At 51.1% G+C, this 27,134-nt stretch overlaps 1 protein-coding gene across 1 annotated transcript; it reads left to right on the top strand.

Annotated features, from left to right (window-relative positions):
- The first annotated feature begins 15,149 nt into the window (after positions 1-15,149).
- NATD1 (N-acetyltransferase domain containing 1) lies at positions 15,150-26,389 on the top strand. Its single transcript, XM_084763762.1, has 3 exons — positions 15,150-15,341; positions 22,550-22,668; positions 23,381-26,389. Exons 1-3 carry the CDS (start codon positions 15,245-15,247, stop codon positions 23,495-23,497), a joined length of 333 nt encoding a protein of 110 aa, XP_084619888.1. The 5' UTR covers positions 15,150-15,244; the 3' UTR covers positions 23,498-26,389.
- Positions 26,390-27,134: the final 745 nt, after the last annotated feature.

Below are 27,134 nucleotides of genomic sequence, written 5' to 3' on the forward strand. Positions count from 1 at the left end.
AATGATCCAGGACAGCTCAAAGTACCATGCAGGGCTTCTTAACCAGAGTGCTTGCCCTGCTGTCTGGAACCCAGGACCACAAGGTTGGTCTTGTTGCCATGATTTGGTGAGAACCGTCACAAACAGAGCCCAGTAACTTGCCCATGGTCACACAGTCAAGAAAAGAGAGGCAGAAGCACGTTACTGTCGCACCGGCTTTATCTCATGGGCAGTCCCAGACTCTGTCTGCACAGGGTTGGCCTCCAACCTAGACCACAGAGCAGCAGAGTGACCTTGAGTTATTCATTCTGTCTCTGCCTCACGTGCATGTGTGCTTCCCATGTGTGTGTGTGTGTGTGTACACACATATGTGTGTGGGGCACAGGACCACGGGGGCAGGCCTGTGTTGGGAGACAGACCCTCAAGACGTCAGCCAGGCTGGCCTTGAATTCTTGGTCCTGGTGCTTGAGCCTCCGTAGTGCTTGCTCAGGGCTTTTTTTTCCCCATTCACAGGCCTCAATTGCTCTGACTCCTCACCACCCCCAACTTGCCTGCCTGACTCCTTCCTCAACTTAGCCACGGCTGGGTAGTTGTGTCACCCGATAAGGGGGAGCCCAGAATATGTAGCAGGCCTTCTCATAGGGCCGCTGGGACCATCACCAGGGCTGCCGCTGGCTTTTTGGGTGATAGTCGGCTGCTTTGTTGCCTTCACAGCTTAGCTTGCCACTTGCTCAAATGTCACTACCACTGCTGTTCTGCTGTCCCCTGTCACCTCTCTTCTCCTGCTGTATCTGCTATAATCACCTTTCTTTCTTTCTTTCTTTTTTATTTTATTTTATTTTTTTATTTTATTTATTTTTGGTGTTTTGTTTTGTTTTGTTTTGTTTTGTTTTGTTTTGCGAGACAGGGTCTCTCTGTGTATCCTTGACTGTCCTGGACTCACTTTGTAGACCAGGCTGGCCTCAAACTCACAGCGATCCACCTGCCTCTGCCTCCTGAGTGCTGGCATTAAAGGCGTGCGCCACCACGCCCGGGTTTCTTAATTCTTTACGTGCTACCAGCTCCACCCACACTGCTGAAAGCAAGGGCGGAAAGATCACCTGGGAAAAACCTTTTATTGGGCCCTATTGTTAACTCCAGGAATGGTAGCACAAGAAACTATCTGGAGAGCCTGCCGGTAATTGAGCCAATCAGAGTCATTTGTTTGGACCAATCATATATCCTTTTCCCCTTAGCAGCCGCCTCAGCTAGACTACCGGGGAAATGGTGCCCCTTCTGGCCAGAGTGAGAATAACCGCAGAGTCACGTAAGGCTCCACAAGACTTAAGAAAGCAGTCTGATGATACAGGGGCTCACGTTAATGCTTGCCTGTCACGCAGGAGGCCCTAAATTCAGTGCTCAGCACCAGGTATAGTGGCTCAGTCCTGTAACGCCAGCCCCTGGGAGTTGGAGGCAAGGCAGATCAAATCGTTATCTTCCTTTGCGTAGGAAGTTTCAGGCCAGCCTGAGCTAGAGACCCTGTCTAGTTCAAACTGTTCCTACCATCCTTGGCTGAGGCTACACCTTCAGGAGTTGAGGCAGTCAGCTGTGCCCTTCACATAGTTTGCCCTGGGTGTCTGTGGAGTGCTGGTGCTGGCGCTGGCGTAGGGTAGTTTGGTTGGGTCAGACTGATAGTGCTTTCGCTCAAGGCAGCAAGGGAAAGTCCAACTTAGGGAGCTTCATTGTCCACCCCAGTGTCTTTGCTCACTTATAAAAATGAGCATCAGGAGCCGGGCGTGGTGGCGCACGCCTTTAATCCCAGCACTCAGGAGGCAGTGGCAGGAGGATCGCTGGGAGTTCAAGGCCAGCCTGGTCTACAAAGTGAGTCCAGGACAGCCAAGGCTACACAGAGAAATCCTGTCTCCAAAAAATAAATAATTAAATAAATAAATAAAAAGAAAGAAAGAAATGAACATCAGGGGGGAAAAAACCCACTTACAATATTGTCTTAATTAGGGTTATTATTGCTGTGGTGGTGAAACACCATGACCAAAGCCCATAAGGGAGGAAAGCGTTTATATTTCCACATCACTGTTCATCACTGAGGAATCTCAGGGCAGGAACCTAGAGGCTGGGGCTGATGCAGAGGCCATGGAGGAGTGTCCTTTACTGGCTTGTCCAGACTGCTCTCATATAGAACCCAGGACCACCGGCCCAAGGACGGCTCCACCCATGGTGGGCTGGGCCCTCTCCCATCAATCATTAAGGAAATACCCTACACTTTATTTTCTTTTGTTTGTTTGTTCTTTTGTTTTTCAAGGGAGGGTTTCTCTGTGTAATGTTGGTTGGCCTGGACTTGCTTTGTAGACCAGGCTGACCTCAAACTCATAGAGATGGGCCTGCCTCTGCCTCTGCCTCTGCCTCTACCTCTGTCTCTGCCTCTGCCTCTGCCTTGGCTGGGATAACAAGTGTGTGCCGTTGCCCATGCCTGGCTCTGCCCTACAGATTTAACAACCTACAGCCTGATCTTTTTTTCAAAAAAGATTTATTTATTTTAAATATACAGTGGCTCTATCTGCATATACACCTGCTTTCGTCAGATCCCAAGATAGATGGTTGTGAGCAACCTGTGTGATTGCTGGGAATTGAACTCAGGACCTCTGGAAGAGGAGACAGTGCTCTTAACCTCTGACCCATCTCTCTGGCCCTCCAGCCTGATGTAATGGGGGCATTTTCTCAATTGAGGTCCTCTCTCAAATGACTCTGGCATGTGCTAAGTTGACATTTAAAAAAAAAAAACTAGCTGGCACAAACATAGCCTTGAGTATTAACACTAAGAATCAATTTTAATGAAATGCCTTAACAGCGTTCACACCTGCCTGGTGCCCAGGAGGTCAAGTGGTCCCCTGGTCTGTCTAACTTGCAGGGACTCAGATGTATGGAATCCTGTGTACCAGAGCTGAATCTTTACCTTCCATGGTAGGAAGCCGTGGGCTCTCTCTGAAATGGAAACGAATGGAAGGAAAACAGAAACAGCACACATAAACGCTAGAGAAGGAAGTAAGAGTTGAAAGAGTTTTTTGTTGTTGTTGTTTTTCGAGACAAGGTTTCTCTGTGTAGCCCTGGCTGTCCTAGACTCACTTTGCACACCAGGCTGGCCTCGAACTCACAGCGATCCGCCTGCCTCTGCCTCCCCAGTGCTGGCGTGCACCACCACACCCGGCTAAGAGTTGAAAGAGTTTGAAGGAAGGAACTTGCTCAGTTTGGCTCGCTTCAGCTCCCATGTAGGGAGCCTGGCAGTGACTGGCTGACATGGACTCTCTGCATGCAGCAGGAGCAGGCTGAGCAGCCAGTGGCTGCTGTTATTGTATTGTTGTTATAGTGAGATTCGACATCTAACACCAAGTACCTGCAATGCTTTAATAAAAATAAAAAGCATACCTCAAGGGAAAATAAAGAGGCCACCATGCATAAGGACAAATGTGGAGGAGAAAAAAAAAGGGGGGGGAAGAAAGGGAAGCCAATAAGTAGTTGATGAAAAAACTAAAAATAAAACCTTTTTAGAGAATCTAGGGTTACTCTGAAACCCAACTGTGAACTGCATGCTCACGAAAGAGCCACAAGCTTCTCCACAGAGGTCCACAGATAAAGATCCCATCACTGCTTTGGCTCTGCACCTTGAGCCACAGTGACCAGCTGTACCCACCTAGTCACACATCCAGCCTGGTCACCATCCCAACCATTCCAGTACCAAGGTAGGCTAGGAGACACCTTACCCCTGGTACCCAGCCTCTCCAGGGGGAGCATCCTGCCGAGAGGAATCTGGGCCAGGCAGGCAGAAGGAGCTGTTCAAAGGGTTCCATGTTACACCCGCCAACTTTAACTGGAAGCATGGCCTTGGGCCTTATTTTCAGGGAGTCAGCCTTGCTGGCCAGGCCTCGGAGGCCTTGTGGATTCCCACCAGGACATCAAGCCAGAGAGCAAGCTAGCATCCCTCCCAGGTAAAGTCACAGATCTATCCTGGGAGTGAGCACTGTGTCCAGGCCAACAGTAAAGGAGAAGTGGTACCAAGTGCCAGGGTTTCTTTGGTTATTTTCCATTGCCTGTGCAGAGAGAGAGAGCTGTGACCCCTCCACTGTTTGCCCTGTGTACCAGCCCTGGTGTTCTCTTGCCTGGAATCCAGGCAACACCCTGTGTACCCACTTCCTATTTCCAGTGTGGAATTACTCTTCCTTGTGTCTCTACGAAGGATGTTCACATGTTTGTCCTTCGGCTGCGTATGGTTCTGAGAGAACTTGTCTGAATGGAGGGTAGGTGGGAGATGCTGAGGAAGTGAATTTCCTCTCCTGGGACCCAGAGCTCAGTTGGGTTGAGACATCTGTCAGCTGAGTGACCAAGAGGCCTTGGGTCCCTTTAGAGCAGTGCCCACCTTGCCCTCCTGATTTATGCTGTCCTGAGCCTGGGTTTATTGTACGGAGGCTCCTGAGTGGAGTTTATATGTTGTGCTCAAGGATTTGAGAACTAAGAACCGGCAAGTCTTATAAACAAATGTTGGCCTCGCTACCACTCAAGGCAGAGTCACACCTCAGGGGAGGAACTGGTACCAGAGAAGCAGAAGGACTACTGTGATAACAGGGAGGGGGAGGGGTCCTACAGAAGCAGAGAGGTGATAGCTGACAGAAGCTACAGCCATGAAGTCCTTTTTTTTTTTTTTTGACACAAGGTCTCCAGAGGAGAGTTTACCCCAGGCTATGGCAGGTGGAGCTGCCTGGTAGAAACAGGAAGGAGCTGCAGCTTAGCCAAGACAGTTGTGTGTATACGTGTTGACAGGCCCCATCACCAGAGTATCCAGCAACAGGGCAGGAGGAGCCCCCAGGAGCCACGCCATCAATACTCTAATGGGTGGCTCTCGGTGGTGCTGTGGTGCATTTATCCAGCGTCTAGGTGGCTCCAGGAATTTATAGTGATGCCGACCCAACGGTCCTTGTGCAGACATCCCTCCTCACAGATGTGAGGGCATCTGGGGAAGACAGCCCTGGAAAAGGGTTCTTTTTTTTTGTTTTGTTTTGTTTTTGCTTTTTGAGACAGGGTTTCTCTGTGTACCCCTGGCTATCCTGGAACTCACTCTGTAGTCCAGGCTGACCTCGAACTCATGGAGATTTGCCCGCCTCTGCCTCCCAAGTGCTGGAATTAAAGGCGTGCCACCCATGCTTGGCAGAAAAGGGCTTCTTAAGGCAAGCTTTACATCTGAATAAAGACAGATGGGGCCAAACTGCCCTCCACACAAGCGTCCAGCAGGGCACCCCCATTTCTCCCAGGGGATTTGGATAGCTTTGGGAGGGGAGTACTCCAAGGGATGATGGGAGCAAAGATGGAGGCCCAGGATGAACTGGAAGAGGGAGGGAAAGGGGGGACTTAAGTAAAGTGGGACTCTGGGAACTGTTGTGATAGTTAGCAAAGCTGTGCCCACACCATGCTTGGGGCCTCTGAAACAGTGGGCATCACATGAAAGGTCCCATCTCACCTAGTAGTCAAGCTCTGGTCTCAGACTTTTAGTTTGTCAAACAGAAGAACCTCTTTCCTGATTTGCATGTTATAATAATGATTAGGTCATGCAACTGGGGGGGGGGACACGGAGGGAGGGAGAGAGAAGGGGGCACCAAGAAAGCTGGGGAGGCAAAATGAGCAGGGTCCTTTTATCCCTGTACACACCTGGCAGGTGATGACCCTAGAGGCAGGCTAGTGGAGCCACCTGTCCCCTAACAATGTGACTATTCTGGAAGAGTCTGCTGCGTAGTGCTTGCTGCTGCGTAGTTCAACAGTTGTGTTTACTCACAGTAGGTTTCCATATGGCTAGTCTGGAGTTGGGTGGGGGGTGGCTAACGATAATGATGCCGCTAGAGCAAGTGCTGGGAGCAGCTCTTGGCCCCATCCCTGTGGGCTCTAGGAATTTGTATAGCCACATCTTTGAGACTCGGTGGTCTCTTGCAGCAAACAGGAATCCGAAATGAGACAAGGCAGGGCTCTGATGAGATGATCTGTCTGCAGGCTGTGGGTGTGGGCTGGGTGTTGGGGACGACTGTAGCTGTGTGTCCCAGGCAGGGCAGGGAGGGTGAGACCAGTATCCTAGGACCTCCCTTCCTTTCCATGAAGAGCTCTAGCAATCAGCCTGGGCCAGCTGACAGGTCTTGATAAATGAATATCATAAACAGCCATGACCCCAGGCTCTACTTGGAGACAGATGGCTTCCTGGAGAAGGTCTAGCTGAAGGGACCTGCGTGACAAGTTTAGGGGTACTAAGAAAAGTTGGGTGGGCAGACGCCATCAGCAGTTCTGGGCTGAGGGCCCACGTCCCTAGTCTGGGTGTCACAATGGAGCAATGAACTAATCGTGGCACTATTGACAGTGATAGCACCCTCTTAACTAAGTGCTAATGACCTTGTTTAATGCTCAAAGCAAACTGAGAAAAAAAAATTCCTCACGAAACATTTCAGATGCAGGACTTGCACCAGAGTATGTGAAAAACTCCAATGACTGGAGAATGAGAAAGCATCCAAGCCAATGAAAATGCCCGAAGGTAGCCAGGCGCGGCTGGAATCCCGGCACTCTGGGAAACAGAGACAGGTGGATCTCTATGAGTTGGAGGCCAGCCTGGTCTACAAAGCAAGTCCAGGATAGCCGAGGCTACACAGAGAAACCCTGTCTTGAGCCTCCCCCACCTCCCACTCCCCGCAAAAAAAAAAAAGAAAATGCATGAAGGATTTGAACAGATACACACCCAGAGGAGCTACCTGTGAGTGGCAAATGAACAGCTTCATTGTTGCTTGAGGGAGTAGGAGGCATCGCCCCTCCTTCGGCTACCACAGTGTGTCATTGCCACTATGTGAACACAGAAAGCCCATGCCGGGGCTTACTTTCCACCGAGATGGTCAGCTGCAGTGACCAGATCCCTGGCAAGCCTGGCAGCCCACAGGTCCATATGTCTCTTCTTGTTGGAGCCCCCGGGTGTCTCCCTCACTTGAGCAGCACCTCACCTTTACCACAGCCTGAGGGCCCAGACTCTTTCTTCTTCTGTGTTCCTCTTCATGCTGCCCTTGCCAAGGAACATGTGGGTCAGGACAGCTGCTTGGTGTCGATGTTTGTCCACTGTTCAAGGTGTCAGATTCCGGACTCAGCCTCGTGGGGGGTCATGTCCCAACTGCCACCAAGAAGGCCTGTGGAAAGTCCTCAGGTGCTCTCAGGCCATGGTCCTCATCTCATGGCCCCAGACACTGTGGTAGGCAAATGGAACTGATCAAGTGACACACAGAAAGCTGAGCATGAGGAGTGTTGACTCAGTTCTGTTCCTAGTGCTTTCTTCTGAGAGGATACTTGGGGAAGAAAGGATAAAAAAAAAATAGCAACATATTCACTATTCACTCAGAGATGTGTGAATTCAGAGGTGACCTGGGACCGACAGCTGAACCAAAGATGTTCTGTTTATATTTTTTTTTATTGTTTATTTTTTATTGTTGTAATACTGGAGATTTGAACTCAGAGCCTTGTGTATGCCAGGCAAGTGCTCTGTAGCCGAACTATATCTTCAGCCCTCTTTAAGTTCTTTAATTTTGTAAGGCTGATCTTGAACTTGTGATGGTCACGCCTCAGTCTCCCAAGTAGCTGGGTCAACAGACCTGCATCACCACACCCAGTAAGATGCTGTACTTAGGCCTAACCTAAGCTGCCATCCACTGGAGCCTGTACCAAAGCGAAGGACTGGAGCCTCTCCAACTTCTCACGGCCAACTTCTGTCCTACGGCGCACTTCACAGCGATGGAAGATCCAGGCCATGAACACAGGGCCATTTCAGGCAGGTCTCCAGGAAAGGCTGCTAAGGAGTGGGTTTTACTTTAGAATTATATGCTAAATGTTAAGTTGAAAGATGAGGAACAAGAGCCGGGCGTGGTAGCGCATGCCTTTAATCCCAGCACTCGAGAGGCAGAGGCAGGCAGATCGCTGTGAGTTCGAGGCCAGCCTGGTCTACAAAGTAAGTCCAGGATGGCCAAGGCTACACAGAGAAACTCTGTCTCAAAAAACCACAAAAAAAAAAGAAAGAAAGAAAGAAAGAAAAAAAAAAAGAAAGAAAGAAAGATGAGGAACAAAAGCCAGGGACTGGAAGTGAGGTGGAGGCCCCCCCACACACACACACACCTTTAATCCTAGCACAGGAGGCAGAAGCAAGGGGATCTCTGTAAATTCAAGGCCAGCCTGGTATACAGAAAAAGTCCAGGACAGGGCTACACAAAGAGACTCTGTCTCAAAAAAAAATAAAAATAAAAATCAAACAAACAAACAAACAATAGATGTAGATTTGTACTAACTTGTGTTTTTATAGGTATAAAATTCTGGAAGGAGTCATAAGGTACAGTTAAAAAAATTTTTTAAAGGCCCATTGCATATGACTATGGAGACCTAAGTGGATGACAGACAAGATGGGAGGCAGGTTTTCCTCAGTTCTTAACGGGCAGTGAGCCTTTGTGCACACAAATTCCAGATCTGTGTTTCCAGCCAACCATGGGCGGGGACATTCAGGGACTAGTTATAGTTCAATAGGAGAGCCCTGGTCAGTGCCCATAAGGCCCTAAGTTCCAGCCCCAACACACACAGACACACACACACACTCAGACTCACACACACACACATCACATCACAGAGATGTCACATCTGTGCTGATTATGCACAGGGTTTTACCATTGATATTATTTCCTAAAAAGACAGCACAGCAGCCAGCTATCTCTGTAGCATTCACACTATGCCAGGTATGTTAAGTCATCTCTATTATGAGGCTACAGGAGCATGTGACAGATATGACGCAGATATGAGGCCTATCATACTTAGCTTTGACTGTCAGTTTGACAAAGCCTAAAGCCATGTGAGAGGTCCTGCCTCAGTCAGATTGGCTTTGTGGGCATGGTGTCTGCAAGGAAGTACTTGTGCCAATGCCTGACAGATAAGAAATGACAATGGTTTAATTTTTTGAAATATGACTTTGTGGGGGCTGGAGAGATGGCTCAGCAGTTAGGAACACTTGCTGTTCTTGCAAGGGACCCAGATTTGATTCCAATCACCACATTCTAACTCCAGGACCAGGGCATCTGTTTACTGCTGCAGAGGTGGTAGAGCCTGGGAGAGGAGAATGGGGCCAATAAATGAAGCAGACTAAATAAAGTCTCATACAATACTCAACTGTATTCAGAGCATCAGACAATTTATCCTCTGAGGGTTAATAGAAGACACACAAGTAAAGCGTGTAAGCACAAGGCCGAGTCACTCGCGGCAGAAAGAGAGCATAATCCAAGAACAAGTCTGTGTTGTTGAAAAACCGAGGTCAGGAGACTCTTGGCTTCTTGGAGTCTTCTCGCAAGCTCAGAACTCTGCTTACACAACTCCACTCTTGGACCGTGTTCCAAGATGGATCCGAAGCTTTCTTCTTCCATCTTCCACAAACATCAGGCACAGATGTGGTGCGTGAACATGTGTGCAGGCAACACTCACACACATAAAATAGCAATAATAAGTCTTACAAAAGAAAAAGAAATATGACTCTGTGACTCTGTTAACAGCTTTCTGCCAGGATAACACAGTCCCTGAGCCGGGCGGTGGTGGCGCACACCTTTAATCCCAGCACTCGGGAGGCAGAGGCAGGCGGATCACTGTGAGTTCGAGGCCAGCCTGGTCTACAAAGTGAGTCCAGGACAGCAAGGCTACACAGAGAGACCCTGTCAAGAAAAACTAAAAAAAACCAAAAATACAAAAAACACAATCCCTGAGATAATAAATGTATAAAGAGAAGAGGTTTGGCTTGGGCCACAGCCTTGGAGACCTGTCCTTTGGGGCTGTGGCAGTATATTGTTGTGATAAAATTACTCATCTCATGGACACAAAATAAAAGACAAGAAGCTGGCAAGGCTCTACAGCCCTCCTCAAGGACACGCCCCTAATGACATCTTTCTTTCTTTTTTTTTTTTTAAATATTTATTTATTTGATGTATATGAGTGCTCTATCTGCGTGACAGAAGAGGGCATCAGATGCCAGTATTGATGGTTGTGAGCCACCATGTGGGTGCTGGGAATTGAACTCAGGACCTCTGGAAGAGCAGACAGTGCTCTTAACCACTGAGCCATCTCTCCAGCCCCCGACATCTTTCTTTTAACAGGCCCTATCTCCCAAAAGTGTCAAAGTGACTGACTTTCAACATGTAGGCCTTGGAAGGGACATTTCAGATCTAAACCATAATAGCAATGACCTCATTAAAATGATATTGAAGCTGGGCATGGTGGCACAGGCTTTTAATCCCAGTACTCGGGAGGCAGAGGCAGGCGGATCGCTGTGAGTTCGAGGACAGCCTGGTCTACAAAACGAGTCTAGGACAGCCAAGACTACACAGAGAAGACCGGGCGTGGTGGCGCACGCCTTTAATCCCAGCACTCGGGAGGCAGAGGCAGGCGGATCGCTGTGAGTTCGAGGACAGCCTGGTCTACAAAGTGAGTCCAGGACAGCCCAGGCTAACACAGAGAGACCCAGTCTCGAAAAACCAAAAAAAAAAAAAAAAAAAAAAAGACTACACAGAGAAACCCTGTCTCCAAAAAAAAAAAGGTATTGGAAAGTATTTTTGAACTGGGCATGGCGATGTAGACCTGGAATCCCAGAACTCAGGAGGATGAGGCAGGAATTTAAGGCCGGCCTGGGCTACACAGTAAAACCCTGTCTCTAAAACCAAGCCAAAATAACAGAAACAGAAACCTCAGCAAATGTGACCCAATGACAATTTTGGAAAAAAAAAAAAAAATACTGTGTTCATGACGAAGTCTCTATGTGAGCAGGCACTTTTCCTGGTCCCCTTCTCCCCTCTTGGTTTTTGAGACAGGGTTTCTCTGTGTAGCCTTGGCTGTCCTAGACTCACTTTGTAGACCAGGCTGGCCTCGAACTCACAGAGATCTGCCTGCCTCTGCCTCCCAAGAACTGGGATCAAAGGCGTGCGTCACCATGCTCAGCTACTTTTCCTCTTTTTTTTTTTTTTTTTAAAACCACATTCCTGATCCATACCATACCGTTGCAGCTCAGAAAGCCCAGGTGGGTGGTGGCGGGTGAGTGAAACACGGGTGACATGATTAGGCTGGTGGTCTCTGAGAATAAGTGGCCACAGCAGGCTTGCAAGGTAGATTTAAGAGGGACTTTTATCTTAATAGGTTTTTGTTTTGTTTTGTTTTGTTTACTTTTTTCTGAGCTTTTAAAATGAAACCCTCCACCCCCTCCCCCACCCCACCCCACCCCCACTCCCCCCACCACAATGCTTTTAATCAGAAAATAAAAATAGTTACAGAATTGAGAGCCGAGGTGGGGGTGGGGTGCTCACCAGAAAAATGTTGAGCTGCTGAACAGACATGGCTACCACCGTCCCACCCATGCCCATGTCACTCTGCCCAGCAAACGCGCGGTGTGTGACCTCAGGGGAGCTCCAGGACAAGACCTGGAGAAGACAGAAACCACGTGTGCAGGAGCCTGGTGGAGGGATAATAAACCCCAGAGACAGCGTGTGACCAGACTGAGACCACACAGCAGCCAGCGACAGATGAGCTAGCTGGTCTTGCTCAGTCAGGCCTTGGCCTCTAACATCAAGATACGTGGACACCAAGCAAGTTTCTGTTCATCGGTTCCATTTCACAAATGAGGGGAAACTGAGACACTGGGATTACTGAACTGCAGACACTAAAGACAGACAGACCCAGGAATCAATACAAGACCTGCTACCAATCTCTTTGTTTTTGTTTTTGTTTTTGTTTTGGGGGTTTTTTTTTTTTTGGCTTTTTTTTTTTTTTTTTTTTTTTTTTTTGGTTTTTCGAGACAAGGTCTCTCTGTGTTAGCCTTGGCTGTCCTGGACTCACTTTGTAGACCAGGCTGGCCTTGATCTCACAGCGATCTGCCTGCCTCTGCCTCCCGAGTGCTGGGGTTACAGGCGTGCGCCACCACGCCCAGCTCTCTTTGTTTGCTTGTTGTTGTTTGTTTGTTTGTTTTTGTTTTGAGACAGGGTTTCTCTGTATAACAGCCCTGGCTGCCCTGGAACTCAACTTTATAGACCAGGCTGGCCTCGAATTCACAGAGATCCACCTGCCTCTGCCTCGCTGAGTGCTGGGATTACAGGCATTTACCACCACACCCAGATCAAGTGTTTCTTAAAAAGACTCCCTCTCAGCTGAAGCCTGTTGTGTTTGTCCTGGCCAAAGCCAAACTGCCTCCAGGAGCACACTGTCCTAGAATCAGCTAGATCTGGAGGCATTCGCCCCATCAAACCATTCCATCCTTGAGCGCCTGCTTGTGGAGCAAAGCCGCAGGCATAGGGAGGGAGCCTCATCTGTTTTGTTCATCTGTGTCCTCACAGCAGTGCCTGCTCCCCAGGAGATGCTCAGTACATCCTCGGTGGATTAAAGAACACTTAAGTAAGTCAGATCCACACCCCTACTCTGGTCCTCATGAGGCGCAAGCAGGCACACCAGCCGTGGGATGCTTCCAGAACTGAGTCACTCCGTGACACCAGCAAATATTCCTTGCTCACTTTATTCGTTTAGTTTCCAGAACAGACTTTATGTATTTGGTTTGGGTGGGCAGAGCTTCAGAAAGCTCAAGCTGAGGATGCAGCTGAGCACTGCCTTGACCTCCACCCCCACCCCCCCAGTGTTAGGACTACAGCCCAGCGCTATGCCTGCCTTCCAAAAGGGATTTCTGCAGGGCTTGCAGACCCCAGCAAGTAAAGACATATACATAGGGAAGAAACAGTCAAAGAAAAGAGTCTGTCATGTGCCAGTCCAGTGCTTCTCAGCCTTCCTAATGCTGCGACATTTTAACACAGTTCCTCATATGGTGGTGAATCCCCAACGATAAAATTATTTTTGTTAATCCCAGTACTCAGGAGGCAGAGGCAGATGGATTCCTGTGAATTCAAGGTCAGCCTAGTCTAAAATGCAGTCCAGGACAGCCAAGGCTACACAAAGAAACCAAAGGGGAAAAAAATTTCATTGCTGCTTCATAACTGTAATTTTGTTACTGTTATTAATCGTAACGTAAGCACTTGTTTTTCCAGTAGCCTTAGGTAATCTCTGGTGAAAAGGGTTGGCTGAAGGTCATGACCCACAGGTTGAGAACCACTGTGCTAGGTTCTGTTGGAGGCTTATCAGATCATCAGACCAGACTCTCCCCTGGTCCAGACTGGCTGGTCAGATGCCAAGTCGATAGGCATACATACACAGGAGGACTTCCCCAGGAAGTGGTGCTTGGGCAGTCATGCAAAGGCTCGGCAGCGTGCGGATGAGTGGCCTGCTCAGACACTGTCTGGGACAATACCCCAGCCATCTCCTCTTGCATTGTTTGGGAATGAAGTCACCTGGGATGCACAGGTCTTTATCTTCCTAGTTCCTGACTGCCTTCAGCCCTGACTCAACCAAGCTCACAGCCCTCTGGCTCAGAAGGATCCCTTTCTGTCGCTTTACATATGATGACCCACAGCCTTCTTTTGTTTACTAATGCTGTGATACAGCACACACGTGTGAAGAAAAGTTAATTATTTGCTCAGAAAAGATACTCTCGACAGTCTATCTGACCCCCTAACCAAACAATAAAAATAGTTGGAAGAAATCAAAATGAAAATTTAGTCGGCACAAATCCAGACAAAAGTGTTCGTTATCGGGATATGTAAATGGCCTGGCTGCCTGGGAAAGGTACAAGAGCCAGTCACTGCCTTTCATGACAAAATGTCCACTACCACTTACAAAACTATCAGTATTTGGAAAAGGGTCTTGCAGTTTTTCACAGAACTAAACAGATACCGGCTGTAAAAACCCGTCAATACATTTCTGGGAGCTACCCCAGGGGAACGCTGGCCAGAGGACATCCACCGCATATTACTCATAGCAGCCCCAAACCAAAACAACACAACAGCCCATTAACACGTGACAAATAAACTGGTACATGCTCCCAGTGAAATACCTGACACAGTGATCAACACGATTAGCAACAACGTGGCTGGTCACGGGTGGAAGCAAAGAAAGAAACTAGATACTAAAAGGTAAAATGTTGTGTAGGCCTGTTTTATATAGGATGTTCTTAAGAAAGGCTGTTTAGTCAATAGTGTTAAAAGTCGGGGAGCATAGTTATGTCAAAAGGCAGGCACCCGTTGGAAGGAGGCCCAAAAGATCTCCATTTGGCCAGGCGTGGTGGCACACGCCTTTAAGCCCAGCACTCTGGAGACAGAGGCAGGAGGATCGCTCAGAGTTCGAGGCCAGCCTGGTCTACAAAGTGAGTCCAGGGCAGCCAAGGCTATACAGAGAAACCCTGTCTTGAAAAACCAAAACCAAAACCAAAACCAAAACAAAACAAAAATCTCCATTTGGCTGTTAAATGCTTCCCTGTTGGTCTGTCCTTATCCGCACCCCGCCCCCGCAACCCCGCCCACATACACACTTTGAACTCATAACCATTATGATACACTCAAGCTTTCTGAATGTCCATTTGCGCGGTGGTCTCCTAGATATGGACATCAAATTTGCACCTTAACTAATAGAACGTGATTCTGCGAATATTCATGCCAGGAGGCTTGCCAAATGCTATTTGTTGAGTATTTCCAAATACTATGCTTCTAGGGAGACACTGGTTCCTTGGTAGCTAGCTCCCCAGGGACCTCGCATTTCTGGCTTTTCTTTAGGAGAGGTGGCTTTTCACCTAGTCCCAAACCTGCCCAGGAGCAATCTAGCAACAGCAGCTACAGCAGCTCGGGATGGATGGCCTGACTGAGGAGCGCCCGTCCCCACAGGATTCCAGCTGAGATTAGATATGCCTTTCTATGCCCAGCATCGGGGTGGGGAGTGGGGGGGAATGGGGTCTGGCATATCAGTGCCTCAGACTTTCAGTGAGGCCAGTGCCTAATTAATATTCGATGGCTGTCGCGGGTAGGGTCAGAATTTCCCCACAAGTCGCTACGTGATTTTTTAAATGAGTCCATGTGGGTCCTAAAGATGCTTCTGGGTCAAACGCGAGGACAATCCGCACCCCTGAGGGGCCAGCACATTATTGTTGTGGCCGGGAGAGAAACCCGCAGCGCGGCCTCTTTAAGAGACGACAGGAATGTATCCAAACAGACCGTGCGCGCGGCGCACGTGACTCACAGCTGATTTCCGGCCCCGCCCCCTTCCCCGGCCCGCGCCGCCAGAGAGTCAGTTCGCTCCGGCCCGCGGTCCCCCAGCCTCGGTGCGCGCGATGGCGCACGCGGCCACGCCGAGCGCGCTGGAGCAGGGCGGCCCCATCCGCGTGGAGCACGATCGCCAACGCCGTCAGTTCTCCGTGCGCCTCAACGGTACCGCGCTGCCTTTGTTTGCGCGCGCGCGCGCGCGCGCGGGCGGGACGGGGCGGGACCTGCGGGCGGACGGATCCCGGGGCGGGAGGGCTCCCGAACCCCGACTGGCACCGCCGGAGCGCGCCCTCCCCGGGCAGCCCGCACCTGCTAGCGCTGCCTGCTTCCGGCATCCCGGACAGAGGGCTGCTACCCTGCATCCCAGAGAGCAGGTCGCTGGTGGCCTGCCATCCCCCCGGGCGTTTGGTTGCTTCCTGCCGCCCTGGAAGGAGCCTGCGCGGGCCTGGGGCATAACACAGGGAACCTGTGGCTGGAGGAGGAGGAGGCGGGTAGGTGGCTCTGAGACTTTAGCCAACTTGCCCAATGGGATGTTTGCCTTGCCTCGGGTCTTCCAAGAGTCTGCAGTGGGGATAGCTGTAGTGCACATCACTTTGGCTGGCAGTGAGGATGAGAATGCAGTGACTGTAAAAAGGTTCAGAATGACCCACTTGGTGCACAGCAAGTGCTGATAAGCATAGATAAATGGCTACTTTTCAAACCAGAAAGTGAGGTCAAGGCCTCATCTGTAGAATTTGTACCAGCAGACCCACACTCCTTCCATTGATCTGAGGGGCTGGGAAAGATTGAGGAATACGGGACCTTGAGTTCTCTGTAGCCCACCCCTCCCAGCTGGGCCCCCTGGTAATGTCCTTGACCCAACTTTGAAGCCGCCGTGCCTATTCTAAAGGGATGCACTTGTTTGAACTCGGCCAGTAAGTTGTAAGCAGCCTGTCTTGACTTCCTGAGCCATGCTTCTGTGTCAGACGCAGAAGAGGCCTGGTCTCCAGTTTGTGTCACCTAACCACCACCGGCGAGGCAGCTGTCACTTCCTGTGTTGTGACATACTGCCCCCACAACATTACAGATGAGTAAACTGAGGCTGGGACTGCAGGAAGTGACCTACCTGCCCAGCCTTGACAAGTCATATTCAAATCTAGACCCAGCTGGCCCCACGCTGAATTCTTTCCATAGAGAAACAAGTCCTTCATCATGATGTTGGTAGCTCAGCTGGCAGCAACACTTGTCCCCGGTCACTTGAGAGGCCTTATCTGGCCCCCTCTTCCCCCCAGAACCTCTTTTCTGAAGTTTTCTTAGTTCCAGGAAGGCTCCAGGTGTCCAGGTGATTGTGGAGGCATATTAGGTCCACCGAGAAAGGCAGAAAACCTTCAAGCTACTTTTTTCTCTTTCTTTCTCTTCCAAATGGGCCCAGTCAAGCCTGACGTGGCGGTGCTCACCTTTAATCCCAGCCCTCGGGAGGCAGAGGCAGGCAGATCTCTGTGAGTTCGAAGCCAGCTTGGGTCTACAAAGAGAGTTCCAGGACAGCCAGGACTGCAAGAGAAACCCTGCCTCGGAAAAACCAAAAACCAACCAAACAAATGGGCTCAGTCAAAAAGACAGTACTGAGCAGGCTGTCATCTCCATGAGGTTATTCCTTCTGTAGCCTGCTGCCCTGTAAACAGGGAGACTAAGTGGCCAGAGGCAGACGGCCCCTCCTCTGCCCCTCCCGCACAGGCCGGGCCAACAAGTATTTACAGAGCGCCTACAGTTTACCATTGTTCTTCAAAATGCCCAGGATGTGTAGGGCTGACAGTCTAGGGAGGAAGACGGGTCTCAACGAAATTGCATAATATCTTGTAAAACAAAGGCCCTCGGGAGAAGTGGGGCCAGGCAGAAGAAAAGTCCTATTGGGGTGGGGCTGCTCTGTGTCATCAGGTTTTCAAGCAGGTGGTATTTAAGTAAAGACCTGCAGGAGACAAGAAACAGCGGTGGCAGTGAAGAGGGCACCCCGTGGAAGCAGCAGTTGAGACCACAAGGCCCTGCGTCTCCCGAGCAGGCAGGGGCAGTGCAGGGATAGGGTAGCCTGGCAGGTAGGCCGAGGCGAAGAGATCCCAGGGGCCGAATAGTATAGGGCCTGGAAATGTGAACTTGGAGGAATTTGGCTCCGACCCTCGGCGCTGCGGTCTCCTGAAAACAGGACAGATGACATGGGTCAGGAGCCCTAAGGCGTGTTTGATGGGGAACATACTGTGGAGCACGGCAGAGCGGGGAGCTGGCTACAACTAATCCCAGCAGTGTGAGCAGGGCCGGGAAGAAATGTCTAAGTCCTGAGCAGATGTGACCGGAAGCATGCCGAGAGCTTGTTGAAGTGCCATGTGAGAGGAGACCAGACCTCGGGGGTCTACGATCCCAAGGTGAAGGTTGGAAACGCTGGCTGTACGGCCACTGTGTCATAGGCAGGAGACCAGGTGGGGCACAGGCTGGCGGACAGCGAGTCCACAGTGGAACCTCAGGCCGCCTTCTGAGGCTTGTCCTCATCTGAAGCTTGGACGAAATTAGCTGTAGGGCGCCAGGGTCAGCCAATCAGGTTTGTGTGTATATGCTTTACACATTTGCTTTTATTTTATCAGAGAGAGAGAGAGTGAGAGTGTGTATGTGTGTGTGTGCACAACATGCATTCCAGTGCCTGTAGAGGTCAAATGAGGGCATCAGATCCTGCAGCTGGAGTTACAAGCAGGTGTGAGCTGCCAGGCATAGGTGCTAGGGACTCACCTGGGATCCTCTGTAGGAAGCAAAAAAGCCTCTTAACTGCCAAACAGCTCTCCAGATTCGGGCACTGCTACTTGTTGTAGAAGGCTCACTCCAATCCCTCCCAGAATACTCTCTACCCTCCCCCCCCAAATAGGAAGACAGAACTGGTACTGAGCCCAGCTGGCTCCTCCAGTTCCAGAGTGTTCAACACTGTCCCAGCATGCTTGTCTGAGGTCTGGGGCACTCAGAACCTACCTGACCTGCCACTGAGCCGGGTGTTGAGGCTCCTTATAACTGACAGTGCCACACGTGCGTTCTGTCCCATGATGATGGACAGTTGGGGGAAGCCCCTAATGGGGGAACCCTGGAATGAGAAGGTGGTACCCAGCTGGGAGGCCCTGAGTACAGATGTGGCATGTGGAAAGATGAGCAAGCAGCTAACCAAACTCTTAGTGGCTGCTCTCGGGAGGGGCTGCAGTTGGGGTGTGGCTGGATCTGCCAGCTTATCTGAAAGCAAGCCCAAGGACTTGGAAGCCTAAGCAGACACCTGCTGGGTCCTTGACTGTTCTCTGGGGACTCAGCCAAAGGCACCAAGCTCAGGCCTTGGGGCTGCCATGTGTCGTTAGTCCACCTCTATTCTCAGCATCGGTCTAATGGGAAGAATCAGGTTTTTATTGTTGTTTTGGGTTTTTGTTTCATTTTGTTTTTCAGCACAAGGTTTCTCTGTGTAGCCTTGGCTGTCCTAGACTCACTTTGTAGACCAGGCTGGCCTCAAACTCACAGCAATCCACCTGCCTCTGCCTCCCAAGTGCTGGGATTAAAGGCGTGCACCACCACGCATGGCAGGAATCAGGTTTTTTGACAGATAGTTCCTGGGTGTCTACCCTGGATGGAGCTACGGGGACAGGGGGTGACTTGTCCTGACCACCAGACACTCAAGGCCTAGGCAGGGTGTCCCAGGCCTGAATAGCCTATGGTAACTGTGGTAGCCCAGGCTTACCCATAGGCTGAGTAGGTGCCATGGATTGAAAACAGAAAGACTGAAGATAGCAAGTTTGCAAGAACTCAAGCCCCCACCCCTAAGACTGCTGGGAGCATAAACTGATCCTTTGGTGACCCACAAGGCCTCTATGCTGTGGCCCTAGGATCCCCGTCACCTGGTTCTCTACACTGCCTGTCCCTGACCCACAAGGGCCAACCACTCTGGGCTCCTCACTGTTCTGAGCTTCATGAAGATTTGGCTTCTGCTGCTCTCACCACTAGACTTTTCACAGCACAGTGTCCTGGGTCCCTCGTCCCTTCAGGTCTTCTGCACAAAAGCCAGATGTCCTCTTTATAATGACAGCTTTCACCCTGCTCGCTACCCCTCCTCTGTTCTCTGTGCCCATCTCCTGAGAACCTTGTCATCCGTGTCTCCCCTGCTAAATTGTGAAGGAGTGCTGTCGGTTTTGTTTACTCCAAACATAGCCGGAGCCTGATGGACAGTCAGTGACTTAGGGGCATCTGAGAGGTCAGGAAGATGGGTGGATCCCTCGGAACCAGGTCCGTCCCAGGATAGCTTCTGTCTGCATGCCCATCTCTCTCTAGTGAGCTTAATTGACCCCAAGTACAGAACCAGACCTTCGTCCCGTGCCTTGCAGCTATAGCAGGTGACTGTTGGGGTTACAGCTGGGCTTTGCCAGGAAGTGGGCACAGCCCAGAATAAGTCAGTGTAAGGAGGGAGGTTTCCACATAGGGAAGGCCAGGACCCTCAATGGTGCCTGGACGCTCCACCAAGCCTGTCACTCCCCTTGTGACACCTGGCACAAGCTGGGGACACAGACATCAGTCAGGAGCTGATTCTCTGGCACATGAAAGTTTGAACATGTAATACGTAGCTTGTTTGAAAGTTAAAATATGTGAAGTGCAATTTGCTTTTGAGAAAGTAGAGTGTTCAGGGCTGGGCATGGTGGTGCACGCCTTTAATCCCAGCACTTGGGAGGCAGAGGCAGGAGGATTGCTGTGAGTTTTGAGGCCAGCCTGGTCTACAGAGTGAGGTCTAGGACACAGAAACCCTGTCTGGAAAAACCAAAAACTAAAGTAGAACATTCAAGGCTAGCCTAGGTTCCCTGAGGCCTTGTCTAAAAAAGACAGACAGACGGACACTGATGTCTTATTTTTGTGCTATGGATTATAATGCCATGAACTGATCTGACCTCAAGGCCTCTCCTGCGCATGCCTCCACTCCTTCTTTTACTCTTCCCTTAACCAATCCCCTTTCCAGCCAGGGAAGCCTCGGGCAACCCCTGCTATCTTGGCTCCACCTCTCCCTAGTACAGGCTTGAGCATTTCTTTGTTCGGTTTGGATTTTTTGTTTTTGCTTTTTTGAGACAGGGTTGCCTTGTATAGCCTTGGCTGTCCTGGACTCACTTTGTAGACCAGGCTGGCCTCGAACTCAACAGAGATCTGCCTGTCTCCCCAAGTGCTGGGACCATACCTAGCTGAGCATTTCTTTCATATACAGACAGTCCTTTCAAATAAGAAATGTTGGGTTATGCCGGGCGTGGTGGCGCACGCCTTTAATCCCAGCACTCGGGAGGCAGAGGCAGGCGGTTCGCTGTGAGTTCGAGGCCAACCTGGTCTACAAAGTGAGTCCAAGACAGCCAAGGCTAACACAGAGAGACCCTGTTTCGAAAAACCAAAGAAAAAAAAGAAAAAACGGGGGTGGGGGGGGGAAGAAATGTTGGGTTATGTCAGGTGCGGTGGCACACGCCTTTAATTCCAGCACTCAGGTAGAGGCAGGTGGATCACTGAGTTCCAGGACAGCCTGGTCTACAAAGCAAGTCCAGGACAGCCAAGGCTTCACAGAGAAATCCTGTTGTTGAAGAATTATTACTATTTAATATTGAGATTCAGGTGTGGTGGCGCGTGCCTTTAATCTGGGCACTTGGGAGGCAGAGGCAGGTGGATCACTGTGAGTTCGAGGCCAGCCTGGTCTACACAGCCAGTCCAGGACAGCCAAGGCTACATAGAGAAACCCTGTCTCGAAAAAGAAAAAAGAAAACATTTAATATTGATTTATAATTTCAGTATCATCAGCAGTTACTCCTTAACCAGCTATATACCCAAGTAACCACACAGACTGGGATATATCTAACTAGCCTAGAGCACAATGCTGAGCCAATAATTACTCCATCCTAAACCTCCAAGCTAATACAGCTTCCTCCCATTCAGATTTCCCACATTATACTTGCTTTTTACTCATCTCCTAGGTCCGATTCATTTCTCCTGATGTTTTCCAGTCCTCTCCACGTGGCTCCATCCTATCCTTTCTGCTTTCTCCTCCCCCTCACTGGACTGGGGTGTCCTATTCTCTCTCTTGCTCAGCATTGGCTAGTTTGTTATTATTGGCAATACAGAGAACAAATGGTGATGTGTTTACACAAACTTGAGACAGGAGATACTTAGAATAAACACAATGCAATGTCCGATTGAAAACCAGATAGCGGGGCAGAGAAATCAGCGTTTGAATGACAAGGATAAACTGTAGACAGTCCATAAGAACATTATGCCCACATCCTGTTTGGGGTAGTGGGGCGGTTGCCTCTGGCTTTTTTTCTCATTGAGCACACCCTAACTGCCAGAAGGTTCTCCAGAGGTTTCCGTTTTGGAATCATCCGGCCTTTGCTTCCCACCAAGGCTGAGGCACTTGCCTCTTGGGACTCTTTTGCCCTCTACTGAGGACCTAGGTCATGACGTCAAGAGGGCACTGCAGGACCTTCCTCCATCACTTCCTGCTCTTTTGGTTCACAGTAGCTAGCCACACCAGCATGCTCACCGTCCCCTACAGAGGCCCTGTCCTGCCCCAGAGCCTCTGTACAGCTGCTCCCGCTGGGTCATCTCCCTGACCCGGCGTGTCTCACATCTGTTCGCCATCTTTGGGCATGTTCTACACTACTTGCTTGTCCTGTTTCTCTTTCCTCCCCTTAGTCATAAGGGCAGATCCGTGTTCCTTGCTGTGTGCCCAGCACCTGAAAAGTGTTGGCGACTCAATAAACCCTGAGTGGATGGGTAGATAGGCAGCCAGAGGACGACAGGTTAGGATTGGAGTGTCTGCCAGGAGCGTCTGCCAGCAGGATTCTTGGTAGACTGGTGAACTCTTGTCCTGGCAGGGCTGGGAGGGTGGATACCCGTTTGTTCCTGCTTCCTTTGCCTACCGGATTCTGATTTGGCTTGAGTCCTGGCTGGGGGATTGGCAGGACTGAGGCTCTGGCTGATCCCGCCTCCTGTCTCCTCCTCCTCCACTGAAGTTGTGGATTTGTTGGTCTCTGTTGTGTCCTGAGCTGGACCTTAGGGAGGGATGGTTGGCTGAGAACACAGAGTTGGGGTCCCTAGAGTGACAGTAGCAAGGACTTGTGGGTGGCTGCGTGTTGTGGGCACCAGCCTGTTGCAGAGAATGTCCGCATTGAGCCCTACACACGGCCCTTTGAGGAATACCATCATGTTCCTAGTCTGGGGGTGGGGAACCTGAGGCCCTCAATTCAGAGTTGGGCTCTTGCAGCACACCGGTGTCTGGCTCCAGATACTGTCCCTCACACTTGGGACTGCCAAGTTAACGAAGCTCTGAGGACCCACACCTCCGCTGTTTCTCTTCCCTGCTCCAGGATGTCATGACCGGGCTGTCCTACTCTATGAGTATGTGGGCAAGCGGATTGTGGACCTGCAGCACACAGAAGTCCCAGATGCTTACCGTGGGCGTGGCATTGCCAAGCACCTGGCGAAGGTAGGACATGGCTGTCACCCTCCCCTTGCAGATGGACTGGTGACCAACTCTAGTTTGCTTCCAGACCACAGCACAGCCTCACAGGCCATTTGGCCAGGGCTTTGCAGCTGGCAGTGGGAGAGCTTTGCACACTGCTTATGGTGTTCCTAGGCCCTCTGTGGCACAGGGTCCCTACAGCCTGACTCAGCCTTGGGACCAAGACTTGGCATATAGCACTTGCTTAGTTAGTAAGCAAGCCCTGGTGATGCAAAGTTGAGTGTCCAAGTTAGTGGGCTCATGCCCTGGTCCTCCACTGCGTCTCCCGAAATCCCAAGCTGCCAGAGGACCAAGTAGGTGAAACAAAGACCAACTTTTCAGGTGCAGCCCCTACCTCTGTGCTTCTAGGGGATCCCTCTGCTGGTTTCCCAATCCTGTCTCCCTCCCTTACTCCCTGCTCCTGGCTCTCCTAGATCAGAGACCTTTTTGCTCTCCCTGTGCTTCCTGGGCCTGGTGCCTTCCATACAGGACCTGGCCACTAGCTGATCTGTGCCTTAACCCACTTACCAGGGAGGGATCTCAAGATATTGGCCTAAGCAAATTAGGAGGGTAGCCACATGGAGAACCTGGAGGAATAACAGAGAGCTGATGACTACCTGTCTTCCTGGGCTGCGGTGGGCCACAGTCCCCAAGCAAGCGGCCACTCTAAACAGCTGTTCTTCCTCTGCTGACCCAGGCCGCCCTGGACTTCGTGGTGGAGGAAGACCTGAAGGCCCACCTCACCTGCTGGTACATCCAGAAGTATGTCAAGGAGAACCCCCTGCCACAGTACCTGGAGCGCCTCCAGCCATGACCCCGGCCACCGAGTGCCGGAGTGCACCCTGTGGGCCTTCTCCGTGGGCCTCAGCCAGCTCAAGTGCTCTCAGGAACCTGTTCCCATGGGGACAGGCTCAGAGTTATTTTTGCAAGGACACTCATCTGCAGTCCTCACCCAGGATTCTAGGGACCAGCTACTGGCTAAGGATGTGTGGAAACCCAGAGTGCGATGGAGGGAGGCCACGTGGCCAAGACCCCCGTCCCACAGAGACCCTCTGGCTTTGCTGAGGGCCTCCTTCCACCAGCTGCACCTCCCATCTGGCCCGGCTACTGGGTCCCTTCTCTGATCAGCGAGAGGGTGAGGTAGACTCCCTGTCACCACTTCCTGAAGTTGTGTCCTTCCTGCAAATGAGGGTGTTCCTGGAGCCAAGAAGAACAACAGGAGCCCTGTGTGCCAGCTTCCCAAGGTGGAGGTGCCAAGCCTCAGCCACTGCCTGTGCTAACCCTTTCACTCTCTCAGATCTGTGCCCTGGCACAGGCAGTGGAATGCAGCAGAGGACAACCGTTCCTGGCATGTGAGGAGCAGTGGATACAGCTCTGGCCCAGGCCCGTCTGTGGGCATGCACACCAACACATGAGCACAAGAGACAGGCCAGCTGACAGTGGATGGCTTCCTTTCCTTGGCACCCACCCATTTTGGCTTCTCATGTGGGTTCTGCAAGAAGACTAGGTCCCTGTCGGGGGTCTGCCTTCCCACGGATTCACCTACCGGGGTCAGTCCAGAGGCTTACTGGCCTACTGAGAGGGCAGTGCCCTCGGCCCTCTCTGGCCTTCGGCCGGACCTGCCAGGCCTTTCTTGGTTGTCACCTTAGAGACGGGTGAGAAAGTGGCACACGAAATGCATTTTGTATCCTCTCTTGTATCCCAGCTTCTGGCCGTCTCCCCCCTGCTGCGTAGGCCATTCCAGACATGTGTGCAGACACCTGCCCGCTCTGTGAGTACTGAAATCTGTGCCAGGAGGCTACGCACCCTGTCTGGGAGTCCTTAAGTGCAAAGCCCTTGAGCCTCACTCACCACTGCGGTCATGGGCATGGATCCTTACGGTCCCCACCCTCAGCATCTCCCTACCTCCTGCATCCCTGGCTCTTACCCTGTTCTTGATGCTCCTTTTCCAGCCTCCTAGAATTCCAGGATAACCCAGCATACTCCTCACTCCCCCATGCCCCCACCATCCCGGTCTGCCTGCCAGGGACTCTCTCCAGGGCCCAGAGAAACCCCTGAGCCTCTGGGAAGACACTGCTGACAGCGTTCTGCCAGCTGTAGTGGCCGCGTGTCCACAACACAGTACTCAAATGAGGGTCCTGAGTCATGTGGACCGAAGGAGAGTGGCTGGGCTTCCTTGGTGGGCTTGTTTCAAGTTCCTGCAAGGTGGCCTGAGCATTCTCACGGCCATGGCAGCCTTAAAGTCCCACTGACCGTGCTCCGTGGGCTTCACAGCCTTGCGGTGTAGCAATAACCCATATTTCTGCCTCTTCCTCCTGGCCAATACTGCCCAACTGGGCCACTCTGGTGCTATCCCATCTGCCTTCCCCCCACACCCCCGACATGTGCTCCATGGCCTGGATCCCTCCAGGAGCCCATGTGTTAGTCACTAGTCATTGTAAGCTTCCTGCTCCTTCAGTTGGTCTGTGCTGGGGTCGGATCTCGCCCTGGGGTTTCTTTTCCTTGCCCAGTCCACACAGGCAGTAACCCATGTGCCTTTCCCACTCTGACACTGCTGCCACAGGTAGTCTCTGGGCCAAGGCTGCTCTTGGGACCACATCTCCCTCGCTTTTCTGACTTTTGAACACATTGCATGATCCCCTTGGTAACTGACAAAAGACTAACATGCAGTGAGGTCAGGGAGCCCCGGAGTGAAGGAAGAATGGGGAGATGGGTCGTGTAGGAAGGGGTCCTCCCCGGTGTCCAGCCTGTTTCGTGGTCCTCAGCATGCCTGCATAGGGGGGCCGCTCCACCGCAGGGCGCCTGTGCTCTGAAGGCTGCCATGCCTGACTGAGGTCCCCAGCCATCTGCCTCCCTCCCATTACCTGAACCCCATAGTTTTCCTCCTAGAGGCCACACTCCTCAGGCTGGGCAACAGCTTTACAGGGTCTCTAGAAGAGGTCAAGGTGCCACACTGGCCTGTGACACATGGGCTGCTCCTTGCCCTGGAATTGGTCGTTTGGGGATTCCTATCTGAAAATTGGTAAACGCAGGAGCAATGCAAATCTTCCAAAACGAGCACAGGGCCCCTGCGCATGCCAGCTCCTCTCACCTCTCCACAAGTGCTGCACCAAGCGTGAGGCGCAGCAGCTGCTAGCCCTGTGGTTTTACCCTGTGCTAGTTCCCATGGGAATCCCAAGAGACACCAATTATTGGGCCTGTTCTGCCAGGGAAGGAACAGGGTCAGGTTGAGGGAGTCACCAGCCTGCAACCCACACAGCTAGACAACCCAGGATCCAAATTGGTCCCTGTCCTCTAGATGTCCCGGCTATCTGACCTATGGCCAGAGGTCTGCTTTGGGAGGCAGAGGACCTCAATGATACATAGACACAATTTCTAGCAATTCCCTTATCCCTCTGAAGGGCTGAATTCATAAGGTACATGGCCAGCATCTGCAAGTCTGGCTTGTGAACAGGAACACTCCCCTGGAGTTCCTGGCCACTCCCCCGTTGTTCCTCAGATCAGGACTTGGGCTGGTTCGAGTCCTCCCACATGTCCTTTTACTAGTCTCAGGGTCCTGCTTCCAGCTCAGTGCCCTAAGTTTCATACACGAGATCCCGTGAGGCTGTGGATTGAGCCTTTAACTACAGCCTCCCGGATCACATTTAGGGGTTTCAGCTGTGTCCTATGGCTTCAAGATATTAAAGATGCTTTTCTGGTTGTCAAATATGCTCTCTGGTTTTCTGTCAGTCTTCATTGCTATCAGTCACTACATCCTAGTCGAGCTGGGAGGCTCCAAGTGGGAGCAGCAGCGCATTGGGCCTTTCAGGCTTTGCCTTTAAAGTGGGTGATCACTGCATCACTTCCTAGTCTACCTTGGAGTGTCACAGCAGCTCCAGGATTGAACATTCTATAAAGAACAGGCACATTCCTTTAATTCTAGCATTTGGGAGGCAGAGGCAGAGGCAGGCAAATCTCCATGATTTTGAGGCCAGCCTGGTCTACAGAGTGAGTTCCAGGACAGCCAAGGCACAGAAAAGCCTTGTCTCAAACAGCAGGGCGTGGCACGCACACCTTTAGTCCCAGCGCTCGGGAGGCAGAGCCAGGCTGATTGATGTAAATTCAAGGCCAGCCTGGTCTACAAAGCGACTCCAGGACAGCCAAGGTTAACACAGAGAGACCCTGTCTTGAAAAACCAGAAAACAAAAAAACAGCACCCTAAATAAATAACCCAAGTCATGGGGTTGGAGAGACAGCACGGTGGTTAAAAGCATGTTCTCCAAGCTTAAGTCCCAGTACCCACACAGTGGTTCACATTAACTTCCTAGTGGTGCACATGGGTATATGCAGACAAAACACAAATACATGTAAAATAACTCTTCAGAGCTAACCCAGCATACGGTGGTGCCTTTCCTTCATCGTACTGACTGCCCAGTCTGGAGGTCCAGCATCAACCTTGAATGTTGTCATCT

This window comes from Acomys minous (genome assembly GCF_964271855.1).
Source record: "Acomys minous genome assembly, chromosome: 16".
Lineage (NCBI taxonomy): Eukaryota > Metazoa > Chordata > Mammalia > Rodentia > Muridae > Acomys > Acomys minous.